Genomic DNA, 24,571 nt, shown 5'->3' with positions numbered 1-24,571 from the left:
CGTTGTATTTTGCTTAAAAAAACATACATACGACAACGATTTTTACTAAAACCGTTGTTAAAAAGTAAAAGACAACGATTTTAGTGAAAAACCGTTGTCGAATGTGTGTTGTTGAATATCAAATTTCTTGAACAATTGCCCAATAGCCAATTTGGCCCGGCTCATTTAAACCAACTATGTTCGATTTCACACCGATAAATCGTAAATGAGGCCAAAGTCAAATTTTACCGATGGGGGAGTGGTTCTAAAAACACGAGGAAAAATTGATTAATGAGACATGTGTTTCTCATTCCAAAAAAATTCAATTCAAACGTGCATGAAAATTAAAAACACAAAACCTGTTCAAATAAATTGAATAAAAATACAAGAAACTATTTAACAACATATTTATTTAATAAAAATACTTACTACACATGAAAAATACATCATGGAATACCAGTTAAAAATAACGTCTATCGTTCACATATAAGAATATGAAATGGTTATGAACTAGCTTGAATAGTGAATACAAACCATTTTCATCTGCTTTGCCTCACCAAAGACTACCATACAAGTTACAACAAGAATGTTCCAAATAATTGCAGCTCCTAAATTACAAAGATAAACATTAAAATAATACAAAACATATTAAAAAAAGGCAAAAACTGGTGTGAGACGATCTCACGGGTCGTATTCGTGAGACAGATATCTTATTTGAGTCATTTATGAAAAGTATTACTTTTTATGCCAAGAGTACTACTTTTTATTGTGAATATCGGTAGGGTTAACCCGTTTAATAAATAAAGATTTGTGAGACCGTCTCACAAGAGACCTAATCTTTTAAAAAAATGGATCCCTTGCAACCTGTCTAAGGATCCACACGTCCTGCAATTTGATCACCATCGCTATCAGTCCGATCATCGATGAATGAGGCTTCCTCGCTTACTTCTTCTTCGCTCTCTTCCGTCAAAGTGTTTATGATGTGTTCTTCCTTCGCGTAACGCTCGCAGTACTCTTCACATGCACATATAATCTTGGTCAAATAACTTTTTCGATTTATAACCTTCTTCGACTTCTTTATTAACTCATGACCTCAATCCCATGCATACATAAATACTTAAAACACTGAATAGATCATATACACATATTAATCCTAAACGTGCAACAAATGTTAAAAGATATAGGAGGTTATATATCAAAATATTAGACACACAAAGATGAAATCATACATTAAATTACAAATCCTTTTCAATTTGGAGGTGATCACTCTCTCAAGGACCTTAGTTGACTGCAACAAACCAACCACATTATTATTTTCTCGTATTAGTGCAATTTTAAACTGCGGATTCGAAAGAGAAGAAGACTGAATCGAATCACCTTTCACTTTTTGATCATATTTCACCTTATCTTTCATCACCCATTAAGTGGGTAAGATGGATTTGTCGGCAATAATGGAGAGAAGCATTGAATGAGGTAGGGACGTAGGGACAAAATTATTAACACGTTTTGCAGGCAAAATGTTGACGAAGGAAATTTCGTGGAAAGATGTAAGACGCGTTTTATACGCGTCTTCACACAGACAAGGGGCTCTATAAATAGAGCTCCCCCTTCATTCTGAAATCATCCCTTCTTCGAGTTTTCTCTCATCTTATAAGCATCTGAGTACTTAGTTCTATAATATTTGTGAGGTGTTTTGTTCTCCTTTATTAAGAGAGTGTGTGTTTCTCTTTGGAAATACAGTGAGTGAGTTGTACACCACAAAATATTATAGTGGAATTTTTTTCATCTTACCCGTGGTTTTTACCCTAATAATTTTTAGGGGTTTTCCACTGTAAATCTCGGTATCCAGTTTATTCTTTATTTTCGGGTTTTATTATCTCAAATTTCGCACGTGGGACCAACAAATGGTATCAGAGCCTTGGTTTAAAATTTCTTAAAATTCTGAGTATGCTCTGTGGTTGCAGCCTGGACTGATCTTCCACATCAGAAAAGAATTTTTGAGATTTTTTATTTAAGGCGAGATTACTTTGTCCAGTCTACTAAATTGTTGTAGACATAATGGCGGGCAGGTACGAGATAACAAAGTTCAACGGAAGCAATTTTATGCTGTGAAAAATAAAGATACAAGCAGTTTTAAGAAAGGAGAATTGCTTGGCGGCTATTGGAGATAGATCGGTGGAGATTACAGACGATGGAAAATGAAATGAGATGAATGATAATGCTGTTGCCAATTTACACTTGGCTATAGCAAGCGAAGTTTTGTCAAGTATCTCTGAGATAAAAACAGCCAAAGTTATCTGGGATACTCTGACAAAGATGTACGAGGTCAAGTCGTTATACAACATGATTTTCCTAAAGAGAAGGCTTTGTACTCTTCGGATGGCGGAATCCTCATCGATGACCAACCATATCAACACACTAAATACCCTATTTGCCCAACTCACTTCCATGAGACATAAAATAGGGGAAAATGAACGTGCGGAGCTTCTACTTCAAAGTCTACCAGATTCATATGATCAACTTATCATCAACATTACCAACAATATTCTTATGGGCTTTCTAAGATTCGACGATGTCTTAACTGCGGTTCTCGGAGAAGAAAGCCGGCGCAAGAATAAGAAAGATAGTTTGGTAACTTCGAAGCAGGCAGAGGCTTTACCGATGATAAGAGGAAGATCTATGGACCGTGGACTCTAGTGGGAGCCAAAGACGAGGTAGATCAAAGTCAAGAAGTAAGAAGAAAAATATTTACTGCTTTAAATAGTGGCGGTAAAGGGCACTTCAAGAAAGAGTGTACGAGTATCGAGAAGAGTTCTCAAGGAAATGTGGCCTAGTACTTCAGGCAGTGGTGAAATATTATTCAGCAAAGCAATAACAGTTGCAGAAGGCAGACACAAATTTTGTGACACATGGATTATGGATTCAGGAGCGACGTGGCACATGACGTCTCGGAGAAAATGGTTTGATCATTATGAACCAGTCTCAGGAGGATCTGTATTCATGTTAAATGATCATGCCTTGAAAATCGCTGGGTCGGTACTGTCAAAATTAAAATGTTTGATGGCACCATTCGCACCATATAGGAGGTACGACATGTGAATGGACTGACAAAAAATCTTTTGTCCTTGGGACAATTGGATGACATCGGGTGCAAAACTCATATCGAGAACGGGATCATGAAAATTGTGAAAGGCGCGCTCGTGGTTATGAAGGCGGAAAAAGTTGCTGCAAATCTGTATGTACTTTTGGGAAAAACACACAAAGAGGCAGAACTAGCCATTGCATCAATTGGTTCAGGAGAAGAATTAACGGTGTTATGGCATAGAAAGCTCGGGCATATGTCAGAACGAGGGTTCAAAATTCTCTCAGAACGGAAGCTGCTGCCGGGACTTACAAAAGTGTCACTACCCTTTTGTGAGCACTGTGTTACCAGTAAACAACACAGATTAAAGTTTGGCACTTCTACTGCCAGGAGCAAAAGCATATTGGAGCTGATTCATTCGGATGTTTGGCAAGTACCGGTTGTATCCCTAGGAGGGGTGGGATACTTTGTTTCGTTCATTGATGATTTCTCTAGGAGATGTTGGGTGTATCTAATCAAGAAGAAATCAGACGCTTTCCAGTTCTTCAAAGATTTCAAAGCGCGGGTTGAACTTGATTCTGAAAAGAAAATCAAGTGTCTGAGGACTGACAATGGAGGAGAATATACCAGTGACGAGTTTGATGCATTTTGTCAACATGAGGGCATCAAAAAACAATTCACGACGACTTACACACAGAATGAAGTGGCGGAGCGAATGAACAGAACCTTGTTGGACAAAACAAGAGCTATGTTGAGAACTACGGGTCTAGACAAGTCATTTTGGGCGGAGGCAGTCAAAACCGCTTGTTATATTATCAATCGCTCTCCTTCAGTGGCGATTGATCTGAAGACTCCGATGGAGATGTGGACCGGGAAGCCGACATATTATTCTCATTTGCATACATTTGGAAGTCTTGTGTACGTTCTGTACAATGAGCAAGAAAGATCGAAGTTGGATTCGAAATTCAGAAAATGTATCTTCTTGGGCTATGTTGATGGAGTTAAGGGGTTTCGCTTGTGGGATCCTACTGTTCACAAGCTTGTCATCAGCAGGGATGTTATCTTCGAGGAAGATAAAGTAAAAGGAGACAAAGGCACACCTGAATTCAGAAACTACTATTTTTCAGGTAGAAAATAAGATGGACGAAGGTCAAGTTTCTTGTGAAGCAGTACCAGAGCACGAAGAACAAGAACATGTTGAGTCTGAGGTTTCTAATGTGAGGCAGTCAACTCGAGACAGAAGACCACCAATTTGGCTTTCAGATTATGTCATTGAAAGCAATATTGCATATTATTTATTATCAGAGGATTGTGAGCCATCGGGTTTCCACGAAGCTACTCAAAGTTCGGATGTATCCTTGTGGATGATAGCAATGCAAGAAGAATTGGAGGCATTGGAAAAGAATAAAACTTGGGATCTTGTTACACTATCACGAGGGAGGAAAGCCATTGGAAACAGATGGGTCTATAAGATCAAGCGTGATGGCAATAACCAAGTGTAGCGGTATCGTGCTAGATTGGTGGTAAAAAGATATGCTCAGAAAGAAGGCATTGACTTCAATGAGATATTTTCTCCTGTGGTTCGGCTTACAATAGTCAGGGTGGTGCTGGCATTGTGTGCGGTGTTTAACCTACATCTTGAACAGTTAGATGTGAAAACAACATTTTTTCATGTAGATCTTGAAGAAGAAATCTATATGCTCTAGCTAGAAGGTTTTGCGGAAAAAGACAAAAAAAACTTGGTTTGCAGGCTGAACAAATCTCTGTACGGTCTTAAACAGGCGCCGAGGTGTTGGTACAAGAGATTTGATTCCTATATCATGAGCCTTGGATACAAAGACTGAGTGCAGACCCTTGTACATATTTCAAGAGGTCCGGTGATGATTATATCATTTTGCTGTTGTATGTGGACGACATGTTGGTAGTAGGCCCCAACAAAGATCAGGTCCAAGGATTGAAGGCACAGTTGGCTAGGGAATTTGATATGAAGGACTTGGGACCAACAAACAAGATTCTAGGGATGCAAGTTCACCGAGATAGAATTAACAGAAAGATTGGGCTTTCATAGAGAAATTATTTGAAGAAAGTCTTGCAATGCTTCAACATGCAAGATAGTAAGACAATCTCGACCCCTCTTCCTGTTAACTTCAAGTTATCCTCCGAGATGTGTCCTAGCAGTGAAGCAGAGAGGATGGAGATGTCTCGAGTACCGTATGCATCAGCAGTGGGAAGTTTGATGTTCGACATGATCTGTACAAGACCGGACATTGCTCAAGCAGTGGGAGCAGTTAGTCGGTATATGGCGAATCCTGGACGAGAGCATTGGAGCGCTATTAAGATGATCCTTAGATATATTAAGGGTACCTCGAATGCTGCATTATGTTATGGAGGATCGGATTTTACACTCAGAGGCTATATCGATTCAGATTATGCAGGTGATCCTGATATGAGGAAATCTACTACTGGTTATGTGTTTACACTTGCGAGGGGAGCAGTAAGCTGTATTTCAAAACTGCAGACAGTTGTGACGTTATCTACAACAGAGGCAGAATACATGGCAGCTACTCAAGGTTGCAAGAAGGCAATATGGATCAGAAGGTTATTGGAGGAGATCGGGTACAAACAAGAAAATGTTCCTTTGTTTTGTGATAGTCAGAGTGCCTTGCACATCGCAAGGAATCCAGTCTTTCATTCCAGGGCTAAACACATTGGAGTACAATTTCACTTTGTGCGGGTAATAGTAGAAGAAGGAAGCGTGGATATGCATAAGATCCATATGAAGGACAACATAGCTGATTTTCTGACCAAGCCAGTGAACACTGATAAGTTTGAGTGGTGTTGATCCTCAAAGTGGTCTAGCGGAAACGTAAGCAGCAGGAAATGACAATATTGAAAGGATGTGTGGAGATGTGTTTGATTCTCAATCAAATCTCCAAGTGGGAGAAATGTCGGCAATAATGGAGAGAAGCATTGAATGAGGTAGGAACGTAGGGACAAAATTATTAAGACGTTTTGTAGGCAAAATGTTGACGAAGGAAATTTCGTGGAAAGATGTAAGATGCGTTTTATACGCGTCTTCACACAGATAAGGGGCTCTATAAATAGAGCTCTCCCCTTCATTCTGAAATCATCCATTCTTCGAGTTTTCTCTCATCTTATAAGCATCTGAGTGCTTAGTTCTATAATATTTGTGAGGTGTTTTGTTCTCCTGTATTAAGAGAGTGTGTGTTCTCTTTGGAAACAGAGTGAGTGAGTTGTACACTTGCCCGTAGTTTTTACCCTAATAATTTTTAGGGGTTTTTCACGTAAATCTCGGTATCCAGTTTATTCTTTATCTTCGGGTTTTATTATCTCAAATACCGCACGTGAGACCAACATGATTCGGATAGAGCAAAAGATGTGCATGGCAGGAAGATCTCAAACACATTCAAGAGATCTGCACATAAGATTATACCATTCTTGATGATTAAAATTTTAAATCATAAACTAAAAGCTGCTCTTAACTCCTATCTTATAAAAACAGATATCCCATTTAGGGAATCAAATATGGGTAAAAAAACATAATGTCTGATTAAGTATGGTTCCAGACTTCGGATAGCAAAATAACACAGATGCGGATATTCTCTTTTAACGGAAAGAATATAGACTGAAAAATATACTATCAAACTAAGTTGGATAGAATAGTGAAAATAGCACATGGATTATGGATAGACTTTCACCTAAAGGTAAATCATGATACCTATCAAATACCTATTTTCTTGAATGATCATGAGATGTATAAATTCGAATTGAGTAGAGTATGCCAATATTTTTTGTTACGAATTGCATATAAGATACATAAAAAGTGATCTCCTTTCTCTGGGAACTCTCAGCTCACCAAACATTGGACTCGATGACTGGTTAGTGACATCCAAGCTCACAGAATCGGACTTCTTACAGAAAAAATTGGATTTCATTTGCACCATAAACTAAGCAACACTTGAAACAACAGAAAGCTATTGTAAACCGAGTATTAGGATGTACAAGAAACAATATGATACTAAAGAAACCTCCATATATTATTTGCCATGCACCCTACCAAAAAGAAAAACAGACTTACAGCTCATCGACATTTGGGTGGAAAATTTTGTTGAGAAACCCAATGGAAGGAGACTTGCAAGGATAAGCATCAAGAATCTCAACACGGATTCCAAACTTCGCCTTCGTAAGGACCTGCAACAAAGTAGCAAGAACATCACATCCATTTGTGGCGCTATTAGGCCATAAGCCCACGAGAAAAACCAAAACTCGTATGATTATCCAATGAGGTGACACTGCCTCTGAAATTTAGAAACTATTTCATAATCCCAAGGAACTGATGTGGGCTCGTTACAACTGCAGATCATATTAAGAGGGTAAATGGTGACCATACAATGGAACCTACAAAGTCGCGGTAAGATTACTTTCTTTTGGGCCATGAAATTCCACGTTAAACTCGTTGATTCGATCATTTATTGGTTACACACTGTAGTCACTCATCATTCTACGGACAGAAAAACAAACAGACGATAAAGTATTAAAAGAATGGTTATCATACTCTGAAAATAACACGAAAGATCAAAATATTAATTAAATAAGATTCATATATAATTAAACTGAAGTGGTTGACATATATAAGAGAACAAGATCAAGGGAGCCTTACAGTTTCATGACATCCATATCTCGCCTTTTTCTTGGAGAAGAAATTTCGTAGAATTATCAGTTCCCAGCCTATAGATGAACAAGATGCAAAATCATATGTTTGTTTATTTTGAAACATAGAAAAGATACTAAATACGGAACCAAGATCACAAGGGTACAACTACCCAACATAAAATTATTCATATGTATGCTTAATATATCTGTCATCCCATGAACTAAATTGGAAATTAATTATCCCCTTTTGGCGGTAAAGGACATGCTGAACAAACAATTTTCTTAGATTTCATTGATGTATTAGTATTAGCCATTTGCATATAAACTAAGAAATGACAATATTAATGGTTAATGACTATTAACCAGTGCAATCTCTCACAACAGAAAGATGGTCTCTCACATTTCAAACACAACAGAGGAACTTCACCAGCAAATGATTTTTGTTCCTACAAATTACTCTCTTCGAAACTACATTTCATAAATGATACTGATTCCACTCTTTTACTATGCAGTTATTGATCACTAGATCAATAACCCACTAGACTGTATGTAAAAAAATATACTTAGTGGGACATGTACGTATTGATGAAGATAATAATGAAGATAAGAAGCTACAAAGTGGCGACTGTTATAGAATCCTCGTGATGATTTCAAAGATTTTGGTTTCAGCTCTGCACGTGGTTTTGCTTTTAGGGACACACATGAAACTTGGCTATACGTGGGAAGAAGACATGGCGTTGGTAGCCTCCGCATTCCGCACCGCACCGCACCGCTGTGCTTCATTTTCTCATTTCTCTACCCAAATCAAAACTCAAATTTCTATATTTTCACGATTAAATATTCATATAATAATCATTGACTTAAAAATAATATAAGCCAATTCACCATCCTCCATTGATTTCTCAAGAAGAGACATATAGCGGATACAAAATTTAAGACAATATCTATTATTCCATTATTATATATAAATATGTCACTTCAATTGTGAATTTACTTTGACACCTTTATTAGTTATGACTTTTTATCTATCTATCTATACTAATCTATCTATACTAATATAAATTGTGAATTTATATAAATGTCCTTATTTTCATTCAATAATAATCATTAATACATGTTTATTTTTTGTTTGTTTTTCATTTACTCATTTAATAATTGTTTTTCATCTATTCATTTAATAATAATCATTAATACATTTTTATTTTTTTGTTTGCTTTTCATCTATTAATTAATGAAATTTAAAATATTCATGTTTATTTTTTGTTTGTTTTTCATCTATTAATCTATAGAATTCAAAACATACTAAAAATTGGAGTTTGTTAAAATATACATGTTTTTTGTTTGTTTGTTATCAGCGATTATTATATTATAAAATAAATTGAAGAAAATATAATTTAGTCATCGTTTTTTGTAATGAAATTTACACTCTATTTTTTTTTAAAAAAATATATATCTTTAATGAAATTTAAATTAAATAAAATAATAATGAAATTTGCATTTTTGTTTGATTTCTATTTTTTTTATTAATTAATGAATTTTAAAATATATCGAATAAAAATGAAGTTTATACTATTGTTTAAAATTTTATAGTTCTCCAATTTTTAGTATGTTTTATGTGAAACAGTTTCATTGTTATATAGTTCTGAGAGGGGCTGACCCAGTCATTTCCGGAGTGAATGAAACAAACTCATAAGAATTTCTGTGCCAGTTTTATTTTTAACTTAAATAAATTAACATATATGAATAACGTAAATAATAATAATTAATATATTTATCTTCGCTTGTTTGTTTTTTTCCATCTATTATTTAATATATTTTAAAATAAATTGAAGAAAAATAAAATTTATCCACCAGTTTTTATATTGAAATTTAAATTAAGCCTTCATTTTTTGGAATGAAATTTACACATCATTTTTTTAAAAAAATTATATCGAATAAAAATGAAGTTTACACTATTGTTCAAAATTTTATATTTCTCCAATTTTTAGTAGGTTTTATGTAAAACAGTTTCATTGTTATATAGTCCGGGCTGACTCGGTCATTTCCGGAGTGAAAAATAATTTTTTTCATGATTCAAGACGGATATGAGACATGTTTCACAAAATTCACTCGTGAAACAATCTCATAAGAGTTTCTGTGTCAATTTTATTTTTAACTTAAATAAATTAATATATCTCTCTTCGTTTGTTTGTTTTTTGCATATATTATTTAATATATTTTAAAATAAATTGAAGAAAAATAAAATTTAACCACCAGTTTTTAGAATGAAATTTAAATTAAGCCTTCATTTTTTGGAATGAAATTTACACATCATTTTTTTTAAAAAATTATATCTTTAATAAAATTTAAAATAATAATAAATACATGATATATTGTTTGTTTTTTCCCAACTATTAATTAATTCTAAATAAAATTGAAAAAATGAAATTTAGCCACAAATTTTTGAAATGAAATTTATACTTTGTTTATTTTAAAAAATATATCTTTAATAGAATTTAAAATAAATAGAAAAATAATAAAATTTACAATATATTTTCACAGAATGAATTATATCTTTATTTTAAAAATAATTACTTTTGTTTGACTTTTTTTTTTTGATTTATGAATTCTATCTTTATTTATTTTTTTCTCTTTATTTGATTTTTTTTTACATTAATTAATGCATTTAAAATAAATTGAATGAAAATTAAGTATACATACACCATTGTTCAAAATTTTATAGTTCTCCAATTTTTGAATTGGTCTTTTGTGAGCCGGTCTCATGGATATATCCTTCAAATGGGCCAATCGATCAATTTTCAGAGTGAAAAACAATGGTTTTTCATTATTAGAGTAGGATAGGAAACATGTTTCACAAAATTGACTTATGAAACAGTCTCGTAGGAGTTTTTATGCAATTTTAGTTTTTAACTTGAGTAAATTAACATCCATTAATAACGTAAATAATACACGACTAATAAATTTGAAAACTCTTATAAAATTATGTGAATTTATATATATTTCCTTATTTTCGTTAAATAATATTAATAAATACATGTCTTTTTTTGTTTGTTTTCAGGTATTAATGAATTTTATAATAATTGAAGAAAAATGAAATTTATTTTTGGAATGAAATTTACAGTTTTTTTCCAAAAAAAAATATATATCTTTAATGAAAGTTAAAATAAGCGACACATTAATGTCAGCAGCTTAACTCACGAAAACTTCCCAGGAGTTTACTCTCCCAGTACTACCCTCACTCTTGCATGCTTAACCCAACAAAACTGAATGATAGTGAAAGATTTATCTTTTAGTTCGAATGTTTTTTAATTTTTATGTCAAAAGTTATATTTGTTACCCACGACACAATATTTATTTCTTATAATTGTGATTTACCGTGCAAAGCCCTATACTAAGCTAATAGTGAACATAATGAGGACTGCATTGACGTGGCTGTCAATTTGCCAAATCGTAAAATCCTATGCATGACAAACACAAATAATTGTCTGGTACCATAAGGAAACACTTCAAAAGAATCAAAATGAGTTTAAATTAATTTGATGTGTAATAATTACTCTTATATACATCAAAGAGATAAAAAAAGATGAATAAAAATGAATTCAAATTGTTTTTTATGTAAAACAAATTACTTTACATCTACAGTTACTTGAAATGATTTTTAAGATTTTTAAAATTTTCTTATGTTTTTTTTTTTAAAATTCTCAAAAAATAAATTTTTTTAAAAATAATACAATTATCTTATGTTTTTTACTCTGTCAAATTTTCATCGATGAATACTTGTAGAACTTGTAACTTTTTTTTATGACATTATTTATGTATAGAACTTTATAACTTCAAAATATATCATGAGAAATTTATAAATTGTGGTTCTTATTATTTTGAATACTCATGTCGAATATGGTTCTAATTATGGATCACATTAATAAATATTTTTATATTTAGACATAATATTGCAACATTATATAATTACATGTATATCAAACTTAAAACAACTCAATTATATTAATATTCAAGAACTCAGACAAAAATAAATACTGAAATTTATTGATGTATCGTAGATTTAATTAATTGTTAAAAAATAAAAGATAGTGTGAGAATTGTTCTCCTCATATCATCTTTGTATGTTTCACATGTGCAACGCATGTGCATATCTTCTAGTTACCTTATAAAATTGAAAAAGTCATTTAAATATGATTGAGATGATCTTTATTATTTTTTTGAAATTTGGACCTAACTCAACCCCAAAAGCTAGCTCAAGGGGGAGGATTGTCCAAATCCATATATACAACTCCTAAATATTTTATCCAACCGATTGGGACAACTAACATACCCCCTCACGTCCAGGAATGAACATCCGGAGCGTGAAGTTTACAAATGACCCAATTATGGGCAGAACGAGTGACCTAACTATGGGCAGTCCAACACGTAACGGTAAAATCTGGGCTCTGATACTATGTTAAGATTGGAATTTAGACCTAACTCAACCCAAAAGTTAGGTGGAGGAGGATTGTCCAAGTCCATATATACAGCTCTCAGGTATTTTATCTAATCGATGTGGGACAACTAACAGTTAGAAATGACGAAGATGTTAAAATACTCTGGCAACTGATTAGGATAATATTTGATTTAATTATAATATTCAACAAAATTAAATATGACATAAGATTAAGATAATTTTTTTAAAAAAATTAAATTAAAAATAATTTATAATATTAAATATGTATTAGAGTAAATTTTGTGAAATGACAATGTTGAAATTAGGAAAAAAATAGGATCGTTAATTTTTTTTTTAAAAAAAACAAAAATAAAGATGATCATAATGAAATAGTTTTGGATTAGCTACATTGGGCTTCGATTAATTGTTTTGAAATGTGGGCTTGGCCCAATATAGGCTCGACGATGTCGTTTTGGGCAAGGTAATGAAGTAAATAAACCGACAAGCAGCGGTTCAATGGTTTCATGTCTCCACATTGGTGGCAAGAACTAAACAACCCCGCCACAACACAACTACCAATTATTCAGCGCGATTGAGCCAAGGGAATGGGAGTCCACGGCCTCTGGGAATTGCTGGCGCCGGTCGGCCGTCGCGTCTCCGTGGAAACACTCACCGGAAAGAAACTCGCCATCGGTACGGAAAAACCCTAACCTTAGTGACTCTATTGTACGTATCCCCACTATTCGCTCTTACTTCTTGTATGCGTTTTTTTACTTCTTGTTTGCGTTTTTTTGTTTTAGATGCGAGCATATGGATGATACAGTTTATGAAGGCGATGCGAGACGAGAAGGGGGAGATGGTTCGGAATGCTCACATTTTGGGATTTTTCCGTCGGATTTGTAAGCTACTCTTCCTCCGCACGAAGCCAGTTTTTGTGTTCGATGGTGGTACCCCAGCTCTCAAGCGCCGTACAGTCATAGCACGTCGCCGCCAGCGTGAGAATGCCCAGGCTAAGATCAGAAAGACAGCGGAGAAATTGCTGCTTAATCACGTGAGTGTTTTTAATAGATAGATACTCTTTGGGAAACTTGAATTTGTAGAAAACTAACAAATAAAAAAATTTATTTTTAACCGGAATCTTAAAATCTTAGATGTGATTTTCATAATCGCATTTGACAGGTTAAGGCAATGAGGCTGAAAGAACTGGCAGCTGAGCTTGAAAATCAGGGACGGAAGAATGATATCAAAGGAAAGAAGGCCATCATAGAGGAACCAAACATTGAGCATAACGCGCATAAAGAAAATGACGAGGTGCCCAAAAGTTGGACTCGGGAAGAGCTGGATGAAAAGTGAGATTCTTTATGGATTTTACTTGATTCTTGTTTTATAGTTAATTATATTCTGATCTCTGTCGTGTATCGATTAAGGTTGGCAGCCTCTCTTGCTGTTGAAGAAAAGGAGGGTTTCACTGTCGACGCATCGAGATCAGGTGCAGATGAAGAGGAAGATGATGATGATGAAGATGAGGAGATGATACTGGTAAGATATTTTGTGATTCTACTTGAGGCCTAAAAAAACAGTTGTGTGCGAATAAGAGAAGAGGAAGAGGGGTAGGGGTGAGGGGGAGGGCATAGTAACAGACTGAGGGTAATTGTACATTTTTTATGTAAGGCTAGTCTCCTTCGTATTTCTAGTTAACTGTCTTCCTATATTTCTTGCAGCCGGAGATGCATGGGAAAGTCGATCCTGCTGTATTGGCGGCTTTACCTCCATCTATGCAACTTGATCTCCTTGTTCAAGTAAGATACCTGTTTGATTTTAATTTAGTGTTCTTGTTGGAACTGTTTTTCGTCCGTGTCTGACCTGCTTATCTCCTGTTTGTAGATGAGAGAGAGACTGATGGCTGAGAACAGACATAAGTATCAAAAGGTGAAAAAGGTATGGTAAGAGATACACCAACTAATTGTTATGGACAAAATCGTACATTTGGAATTCTCTGGCAAGACGATGTCCATTACTGATAGAAATGGCATAGCTGGAAACATAGAGCATGGTGGTGGTTTTTGGTGGTTAATTTTTTTTTTTTGTATTTATTGAAGCATTGTGAAGGCAAAATGTACTTATAGAGAGCATTGTTTATTTATCCACTGTTGATAATCTGGTGTTGGCTTGTTTAGGTTCCAGCAAGGTTTTCAGAACTCCAAATACAGGCATATCTTAAGACTGTGGCTTTTCGGCGTGAGATTGATGGGGTGCAAAAATCTGCTGCAGGAAGGGGAATAGGCGGCGTGCAAACTTCACGGATTGCCTCCGAAGCCAATAGAGAGTTTATTTTCTCATCGTCATTTACTGGAGACAAACAGTTAGTAAACATTTTAATTTTCTTAGATTGATGTACTTCTGTTCGTATTTATGATATAATCTAATATTTAATATTTCTTGCATTGATGGACATTTTTTTCTTGTTGATGCGTTTTTTTTTCCATTTATGGTGGAGTCTAGTTAATATCCTCCTGATGCATCCAATCTTGTATGGTTGTCTGATTGAATATTCTGCTTGATTTGATCAGAGTTCTTACATCTGCTGGACAAGAGAGTAGTGGCAGTGGACAAAATCAAAAGTTGCCTGTGAATTCTTTTAACAGAGCTGTCAATGAAGTCAGGTCAATCGCTAGATCTGATGCACTGAATGGACTGACTGAGGATCAAACTGGGAATGCATTGGATCATGATGTCAACACCTATTTGGACGAGAGAGGTCGTCTTCGAGTCAGTAGAGTAAGAGCAATGGGAATTCGCATGACTCGAGATCTGCAGAGGAATTTAGATCTGATGAAGGAGATTGAGCAAGAGAAAGCAGATACAAATCAGGAGAAGCTTAATGGAACTACCACAGCTAAAACACTGGATGATGTCCTGAGTAATGCCCTTGAGAGAATCCAGCATCATGAAGTTGAGAACCAGAACAATGATGGAACGAAGAATAAAGATAACGAAACAGAAGATACTTCTGTAAAAATTGGAACCATGGAGATTTCTTTTGAAGATACTGGTCATAATTGTGGCCATGATGATGATGATATATTTGCTAGTCTTGTCGCAGGACACCCGTCTGTTGTCGATTTGACCACGGATTATTCTGCCTCATTGAAACAATCCTTGGATTCTGATTCAGATCTTGAGTGGGAGGAAGGAGTCATTGAAGACAAAAGAAATATTGTTCCCAGTCACTTTAAAGCTGAAACTAAGCCATCCTTCATGGAAGAAGGCACCAGTAATGAGGTCGATGTTGAGTGGGAGGAAGGATTTCAAGGTATTCAAGTGAACTCATCATCTTTTCCGGATGACATCCCTCAAACTGTTAGAAAAGGTGCTTTGGTAGAGGAAGCCGAGTTTCAGGAAGCAATTAAGAGAAGTCTTGAGGATCTAATAGATAATAGAACTTCGAATAATTCACGTGAAGATCAAGAACTTGAGGATCTGATAGATAATAAAACTTTGAATAATTCACGTGAAGATCAAGAACAAGGAAGATCTGAGAAAATGGTTGACGGGGACAATACTTGGAGATCTGTTCATGAAGCAAAAGGACCTCAGATTGAATGCCCAGCATGGGATACAATCCAACCAGTTAAATCTACTCAGCTATATGATATTGCAGAGATCAATCCTAAAGAAAGCTGTCAAAATCAAAAGCTTGTGTGTCAAGACATGGGTGTCAGTGGAGCTTTGTCTGGAGAATTTGTTGTGGCATCAGACACTGTGCTTGAAGAAAAGGATTTGTGCAGGAGTAAAGAGCAGATAATTGATACTTGTAGTATGGGTGGTAATGAACATGTAATGAACAAACCAATTGATACTTGTGGTGGAGAGCTTGTGCATAATAGTGATAGTTCTTTCATGAGTTATTCCTTCAACAATTCTAATTCTGAAAATCGGCATGAAACTGATCTTGTTGATGGTCAACATGGCATGTCTCATGCGGCAGTAGATGAGCCCTTCTGCATGACTGAAAAATCGGCAGGGATTTCTGTTAGTGATTCTCTGATTGATGCAGATTGTACAAAACAATTGACCAAGGAAAATATATTTGTGGGCTTATCGACTGAAAAGGACATGCCTGAGAGGAACCTTTCTTCTATCGATGTTGTCGAGCATGAAGTTAAGAATGTTGATCTGCAGGAGGAAATGATATTTCTCCATAAAGAGCGTGAAGAACTTGGAATTGAACAACGAAAACTTGAGAGAAATTCCGAGTCAGCGACCAGCGAAATGTTTGCTGAATGCCAGGTTTTTTCCAAACTAAAGATGACGTTAATAATAGAATTTAGATATAACTTCGTGATGATAAAAAGTGTCAATTGTTGCATTCAAAAGCAAAATTTTCTAAACTTGAGAAATCAATCTAAATACCTTAAAGATTAAATGTTTCTTTTAGGCCATGAGTGAACGTCGGTTGTCATGTCAAGGACTGGTGTTTGGGTACCTTGAAGCTTTGAACTCGTCTAGATTCACATCCTTTAAAGCATTTCATCTTTTTAATTAGCACTTTACTGTGATATCGTGAACAGTGGGAACTATGACTTGACTAAGCAGATGATTTGTAAATTTTAGGAGTTGCTTCAAATGTTTGGCTTACCATATATTATAGCGCCAATGGAAGCTGAAGCTCAATGTGCATACATGGAATTTTTTAACCTTGTCGATGGGGTGGTTACTGATGACTCCGATGCATTCTTGTTTGGAGCAAGAAGCGTGTACAAGAACATCTTTGATGATCGCAAATACGTAGAGACATATCTTTTGAAGGTGATTTTTTTCCTCGAATGCTAAGTATATTGTGAACCAGCTATTTGTTTTGTAGTGCTACTTATAATTATCTGGCTTGACCTGATGATGATTGTGCAGTTATTTCTTATATTCTTGTTTGTTATGTACTGTACAATATATCCATGGCATTGAGATCTTACTTACCCTTTTATTGAAAAATATAGGCATTTTTACTCAGTGGTTGATCTTGGTGTTCTATTATTTTTTAGGACATCGAGAATGAGCTTGGACTAAATAGAGAAAAGTTAATCAACATGGCACTCCTTCTCGGAAGTGATTACACTGAAGGTGTCAGGTAATCTCCGTCATCCAAGTCCGCAGTGCCTTGTAGATACACTCACTAGGGTCCTTTGATTAATAACTCTTTTTGTTAAAAAATGATCTATGTCAAATTGTACTTGTTGCTTATTCATCTCTCAAAACTGTGACAGCGGCATTGGGATTGTTAATGCCATGGAAGTCGTAAATGCATTTCCTGAGAAAACTGGCCTCCATGAATTTCGGGAATGGATTGAGTCACCTGACCCTACCATTCTCGGAAACTTCGACGGACAAAGTGGGAAATCAAAAGGCAAAGGGTCAAAAGATCATGATACACTAAAGAGTTGTTCGAGTAGTAATGCTGATGAGAGGTCTTGTGATCAAGACCACAAAATGATGAAGCAGACTTTCATGGATAAGCATGTAACATATTTTTTTCTTTCATTTATCCCTTTCAATGGCTACTGTGATGTTGATTCTTCTCGCTTTTATTCACATATTCAAAATCTGTGAACTTTGATGTACAGAGAAATGTCAGCAAAAACTGGCACATTCCTTCTTCTTTTCCTAGTGATGCTGTGATTTCAGCATACACTTCTCCGCAAGTAGATAAGTCCAACGAACCATTTTCATGGGGAAAGCCGGATCTGTTCGCTCTTCGCAAGTTAGTTTATGCCCTCATTTACTGGTGTATTTCCCCCTTGAATGCTTGAAAATGTTGTCTTGATATTCTTTTCGACTTTATGCATACTTGTCTTTGTTCTAGTTTATGATATAGGAATTGTGCTCCTACTACGCCATGTACTACTCTCTGTAGTATAATGCAGTAATAATTTTAATATGAAAAGATAACTACGTTTTTGCTATGTTTATCTAATTAACAGAATATATAATAGATACCTGACAAGCTGATCGTTTGCAGATTGTGTTGGGAGAAGTTTGGGTGGGGCAGTTCTAAAGCGGATGAGTTGCTGCTACCAGTTTTAAAGGAGTACAACAAGCATGAGGTTAATGCCTGGTCTCTAAATTTAGTAAATTTTAATTTATGTTATTGCTGTAATTGTAGTTGGCATGATCTGATACATCTATTTTTCAATTCAACCTTAAGAATCTTTGAGAGCTTTAAGTTTACGTGCGACCAAAATAAGATGCTTAGCTAGGATCGTTGATTTTGCCTGTCATGTGTTAATGTTATGGAGATTGTCAGAGAAGAGAGCTCAACGGTTTTTGTTTGTCTTGTTTGTTCTGTAGACACAATTGCGATTGGAGGCATTTTATACATTCAATGAAAGATTTGCAAAGATTCGAAGTAAGAGGATAAAAAAAGCTGTTAAAGGAATCATAGGGAATAAATCTTCAGAGCTGATGGATGAGGAAATGCCACAACAATCGAGAGTTGGTAAGAAAAGAAAAGCTAAGCCCAGTGAATTTGGGGCCGAGGCATCAGGAACCAGATCAAAAGAACCAGAGTGTACTGTCACTGCTAATCAAATCAGCACGAAAAAACAAACAAATGTTGTGCTGCCAAAAGGAGGAAGAAGAAAAGAAAATGCTTCACAGTTGGATGTAAGTAACTTAGAACAATCTACAAGCATAGACAATAGCCTTAGCATGAAGGAAAAATCAAGTGCGGGAGGAAGACAGAAAACACGAGGCAGACAGAAAGAAACTGGGGGAGGGTCAAGAAAAAGGAATTCCCATTTTGAAGATACTGAAATGAGCTACGATGGGTGTAGAGAAAAAGAGGGAGGATTGCAATTTGACAATTCAGAAGAATCACAAGAAGTACGGAGGAGGGTAAGTTTATCTCCTTTGTTTTACATGATTTTGTTACTCTTGGTTTTTAGTAATATGTTTTGTATGTATCTTTCAGTCCGGACGTCTTCATAAGGTTGTGAATTACTGTATTCCTGATGAATTTGATGACTGTGACAAGGAAAGTGAAGTTGACAAATACACAACCACCAAGGATTCATTAATGGGACCATGTGTTGATTGGAAGGATACATATGTGGATGGGCTTGAAGACCCTGGAATTGGAGGTGAACTCTCTGTAGATGAGACTGAACAAAAAAATATGACTGATAAGAGGGGCATTACTCAAGACGATGAGTATTCCGGCAAAGACGAATCAACAAGGGGATATGGGTATATTCAATTTGGGGGTGGATTTTGCTCAGACGAGGAAGATGACAACATCGAATTTGGTGGGCATGCAGCAAGTGCTAGTAGAGAAACAATCTCTGAAAATTTTAACATGATTACTGGTTTTGATTCTGAAGAGGAAAAAAGACCAGAAACTGGTTCTTTGAATTTAAATTCAAACCGTACAGAAAATCTGAGCAGGACTGATGTAACTGATACACAGATTATGAACGATAATGTTGACGATGATTCCAATCTATCGAGTACTATGTTGACGGATTCTTTGCAGGATGCTGGGAACGACCATGAAAGTCGATCTACGAGATTTCTTCGAGCAATGCCAAATTTGAGAAGGAAAAAGAAGAAAACTTAAGAATATTCTCTTTCTTGAGTAGTTGGTGATCGATAGTTTTTAAATCCACTGTTGTCCCACGTTTATCTCTAACTGATGAAAGGCCCAATTAAAGAATGGGCCCATTGAACCTTACTGTCCAAAAAAGAGAACAAATCCTTCGACGCCTGGGTGATGTTTCATCTCACAACTACAGAATAAGTGATGATATGCATGATATTGCTTATTTGTTCTTGTTTCTGTTGCGAAGAAAGCCCTAGTACATCAGATGATCATCTGCAAAGAAAGATTTAAAAGTGAAGCCGTTGATCCTGTGCAGCCTGGGGTAAAGGAAACTGAAGACATACAATAGACACATACAGAAGAGTGTCTCTCAAGGTAATTCCCGGTACACAGCTTTTTTCCCCACATGTTTCAAATCCATGTGGTTATTGTCAATGGAATTTAGTTTTCATCTACCATTTGTAGCTCTAAGAAATATGTGTTTGTTGATTTCATGATTCATACAATATGAATACCCATTACTCTGCCCCTTTTCAAGATTTTACTCTTCATATCTCCATTTTGATTTGAAATGGTCATCATGATGGAAACTTGGAGACTCTAAAGATTGATATGTTACTTCCTATGGTTTGTGGAGAGTCATTTCTTCATCTCTCTTTTTTAGGAGTTACTTATCATGTTTGTTGGATTATGAGATTAGAGCATTTTATTGATAATTTGGATATTATCAGGTTGATCGAATTAAAATCTCTTTCAAATACATTACATAGAAAAATTCTTTTATGTTTTGATGTGAATTTATGAATTTTCTACCTAAACATTGGTAAGATTCCACACTAATCCATTACAGAAGAGTTGGTGGAGTGGTTGAGCTTAAAAGAGTCGAAAATATTCTTACCTATGCTAGGGAATAAAAGGTAGGTTCTACCACTCCATAAGTAGCGTTGGACTCTTTTCTTGTCCCCTTTCCCTTCGTCTCCTCATGTTTTGTATAGTTCTGAGGAGAAAATATGTTCATTATAATTAAAAGATATAGTTTGTTGCGTGTTGAGGATTGAGCCACTTTAGGCCAAGAAAATGTTTGCATAGGATTAGTGTTCCTGTTTGCACTGTTATTTTGCAAATTATATGCTGCAGTTCATGGTATACTCGTGAACGTCAACTGTATTTGACACTTTTATATCCAGTTCGCATATTCTTAATGATTTATTTGCATTGTTAAACTCCCAATAACATAACTTGATTGAAGTTCATTTTTGAAAATTTTTAAGACACAACGAAACTCAAAGCTAAAGATGGTGTTTACTTTAGGGAATAATATTTGATCTAGTTTAATGTCTTATGAATTTAATACCTTATCTAGATTGGAAAACATTATTTTATTGGGTTATAGAAAACTGCCCAATGAGTGATACATTGAAAATTCTAGAGCAGTTGGCAGGCTCTTATACTTGCAACATAATTGTCTCTTTTGTTGAATTTGTCATCTTTGAAAATTCTTCGAGACAATGAGACTCAAAGCTAAAGATGGTGTTTGCATTAGGGAATAATATTTGATCTAGTTTAATGTCTTATGAATTTAATACCTTATCTAGATTGGAAAACATTATTTCATTGGGTTATAGAAAACTTCCCAATGAGTGATACTGAGTGATACATTGAAAATTCTAGAGCAGTTGGCAGGCTCTTATACTTGCAACATAATTATCTTTTTTGTTGATATTTTTAAGATGAGCTACAATTGGAATCAGTACGAGTCTCTTTTGATCTTTCTTTTTACTGTTTCTTTGATTTCACACTTTCACTGGACCTTTTTACCTCTCAATGTGTTTGAGATGGTAAATGATTTGACAATGTGTTCTTGCTTTTCACAATCTTGAAGGTACTACTCATAATGAAAAACTGTGGTATTAAACATTTCTAGCCTTCTTTTTTCCATGGATAATCTCTTTAATATAGATGATCGGTGTGGTTACGTAATGTCTGTTGGAAGAACAACTTGGGCTTGTTACCTTAATCGCACCAAAATTGTGTGTTTGATATTACTTCTACGTACAAGTATTGAAATCGAGTTTAATATGTGTGATTGACATTACTTCTACACGCAAGTATTGAAATGAGTTCAACATGCATTGAAGACTCACATAATTGGGAAATCCTAAAAGAATTTTAGATACGGAAGTATATGTTTTGGAATTGCCCCATTCGTAATTTCGTATATTACCAATTTTGGACTGCACAAGAGAATTCTGTCTTCCATCTGGGTGGTACTATCGTGCAGTTGAACACTATCTGCATTGCTTGTTTATCTTTTTATTTTTGTTTTTAATTTGTATGAATGTTATGTACATGACTAAGGAACGTTGTCTATTATTTGGTTCTGTGCATCGACACAAGGCTCTGCTAATTATTGCTCTACATCCTTGTTTCTTTTTGCAGGTAATTGATGGACTAACACACAACAGCCAGTCAATATCTTATGATCTTCAATACACTTGGCCATTATTTATCATTGCCGTATAGCAGTTTGTTGCGATATTGCATAGAAGGGGAACTGAAGGAAAAATATTACTTTGTCAAATATGTAAGTGTGAATTTCTCTGGTTTTGAACACCATCCGCCTTGAATATGAAGATCTGGCGTTCGTGACAATGAGAGTAGTAGGGCGAATTTGTTCCGAGTTACCAACTTGAACACGCGTGCACCTTCTTCTCATCATTGTGAGCTGTGGCCACTTCCTCCAAATAGAACATCCTGAAAAATGCAAAGAAACTCTTGAAAACTTGATATGTTACTGGTTAGTGTACTTGTATTGATGTGCTCTTGGAAAGAGGGCGCAGAAGTTGTTGATGTCTAAATTAAATGCAGTGAATGCATAGTTTTTAAATTTATTTTGTGCTTGATCGTGTAACTAATTGAAATGGCACATTATATATAATCAAATATTATGAGAATATCTTTTTACCGTTTTCCTTTTTTTTTAATCGCATATTTTCTCCAGTATGGTAAAACAAAATTCAAGTTATATTTATTTATTAATTCTCTAAATTTGTTATATCCATATTAAAATGTACCTTATCATCATTAAAAAAATACATGATCATAACTTTCATAATCAATATCAGTCGATATTTCATATTCGATATATAAATATATATATATAATTCTATTTATTTATTTACATCTATTTGTTTCGATCAACCTTAGAAAAGAATTATCTTTGATTCTAATTTCTTTTCCTAATAAAGAGGAGAAAACTTCATTTATTTTCAACGCCTAAATGATGATATGAAAAAAGACGATAAATCATAAATCGTCTTTAAAAAATTAGAAACCAAGCTATAAATATTCAATATTTGATTAGTACGAAGTAAGGTCTTATTATTGCATAGTATCTCTTTAGATAACTACTATATATATATCATATCATTTCTCATAGAAAGTTCGTATACAGATAACATAATTATATATTTTTTGAACGGTAAAAAAGAAACGAAATAAAAAAAGGGCCCGGTCTGTCTCGGTACCATATATAACATTCCATTTACTGAAATAAAAAATTTCGGAAGAATATCATGAGGTTGTATTCGTTGTAGAGATTTGCTGATTTTTTTTTTAAAAAAATAACACTTTTGTAGAGTTTATATATTTATACTTACTTTTGCAGAATCTCTCATATTTCTAAAGATTTTAACATAGTTTTGTCGATTTATTTTGCATGAATTTTATTGACATTTGTATATTTTTTTATAAAACCCTAACAGTTTGTTTGACAACCAGGATTTGGGAGGATTTCATGAGATTTGGATTTCAAAATCCTATTTTTACCATTTGGCAAGTTAATTCAAAAAAAGAATTCGGATATAAATTTTATAGGATTTCATGGGATTTCAATGAGTATATCCAAATCCCATCAAATTTGATAAGATTTGGTAGGATTTGGATTTTAAAGCATACAATTACTTTTTTATCCAAATGAAATTGATATGGGGAAGTCATCATGATTCACGTAAACTTCACCGCACTTTCGGTGGTTTTGTTAATATATTTTTTTATGTGCACTATGATTAATAAATAATAAATAATTTTTTAATTTACATACACAAATAATAGAGAATAATTATTAATTTCTAAACTTCTTTGGATTATTTATGTTTAGATGATTTCTAAGGGTATTTTAGTCAAATTTTAAAATTTCAAATTCGAATCTTTTTTCTCCAAACAAGAAATGTATCTGTAAATATCATTTTTTAAATTTTAAACCAGACACCAAATGAAATTTCAGATACTTGAATTTCCAAATCTAATTCCAAATCCAAATTCATATTTTGAAAGAACCAAACACACTTTAAGAATTTTGTGATTTATTATTGTGATTTTTTTAAATTTATTTGAAATAACAATTGAAAGTGAATAACTTTTACTTATTTCAAATATTTCTCTTTCTCAGTATAATATTTTTTATATATTGAATTTACGGAAGTCAACAAATAAAATAGTACTAAATTTATTACAATTAAACTTCAATTATTCAACTCAATTCAACATGTTATTTAAATAATTAATATTCTATAAAATGTTAGTAATAAATAATTATGTTTTAAATATATATATATATATATATATATTCCTTTTAGTTTTAAATTTAAAACAATATTAATACTTGTTTCCAATTTAACTTTTAAATTAATAGTTTTTATTTGACATTAATTTCAAATGAAAAATATAAAATCATTTTTTTTTGACAAATATCAAATGATTTAAATCATTATTAAACAATAAATTTATTGTGAAGTTTATTTTTTAAAAA

The 24,571-nt window shown here is 34.2% G+C and overlaps 1 protein-coding gene and 1 pseudogene across 2 annotated transcripts; one reads left to right on the top strand and one right to left on the bottom strand.

Annotated features, from left to right (window-relative positions):
* Window positions 1-659: 659 nt before the first annotated feature.
* LOC142530642 (ubiquitin-conjugating enzyme E2 5-like) lies at window positions 660-7,795 on the bottom strand (annotated as a pseudogene).
* A 4,893-nt stretch (window positions 7,796-12,688) lies between these two features.
* On the top strand, window positions 12,689-22,727 carry LOC142531616 (DNA repair protein UVH3-like). 2 transcript variants are annotated; one of them, XM_075637821.1, is made up of 17 exons: window positions 12,689-12,863; window positions 12,971-13,221; window positions 13,350-13,519; window positions 13,598-13,709; window positions 13,892-13,969; window positions 14,055-14,108; window positions 14,348-14,532; window positions 14,741-16,460; window positions 16,785-16,979; window positions 17,210-17,295; window positions 17,432-17,684; window positions 17,789-17,925; window positions 18,184-18,268; window positions 18,513-19,058; window positions 19,135-20,136; window positions 20,612-20,678; window positions 22,201-22,727. In XM_075637821.1, exons 1-15 carry the CDS (start codon window positions 12,776-12,778, stop codon window positions 19,777-19,779), a joined length of 4,605 nt encoding a protein of 1,534 aa, XP_075493936.1. In that variant the 5' UTR covers window positions 12,689-12,775; the 3' UTR covers window positions 19,780-20,136; window positions 20,612-20,678; window positions 22,201-22,727. The 2 variants fall into 2 exon arrangements, with proteins under 2 accessions (XP_075493936.1, XP_075493935.1); XM_075637820.1 differs by lacking the exon at window positions 20,612-20,678.
* Window positions 22,728-24,571: the final 1,844 nt, after the last annotated feature.

This window comes from Primulina tabacum, chromosome 17, assembly GCF_025594145.1.
Source record: "Primulina tabacum isolate GXHZ01 chromosome 17, ASM2559414v2, whole genome shotgun sequence".
Taxonomy (NCBI): domain Eukaryota; kingdom Viridiplantae; phylum Streptophyta; class Magnoliopsida; order Lamiales; family Gesneriaceae; genus Primulina; species Primulina tabacum.
Note: the sequence above shows the minus strand (reverse complement) of the source record. Positions and strands in the feature narration are given on the sequence as shown.

Excerpts from the sequence above, each read along its gene's own strand:
- LOC142531616 (XM_075637820.1), top strand. The coding sequence starts at position 12,776 with ATGGGAGTCCACGGCCTCTGGGAATTGCTGGCGCCGGTCGGCCGTCGC. Across the intron at positions 13,710-13,891 it reads AAGATGAGGAGATGATACTG|CCGGAGATGCATGGGAAAGT; the intron begins GTAAGATATTTT and ends TATTTCTTGCAG. Across the intron at positions 14,109-14,347 it reads AGTATCAAAAGGTGAAAAAG|GTTCCAGCAAGGTTTTCAGA; the intron begins GTATGGTAAGAG and ends TGGCTTGTTTAG.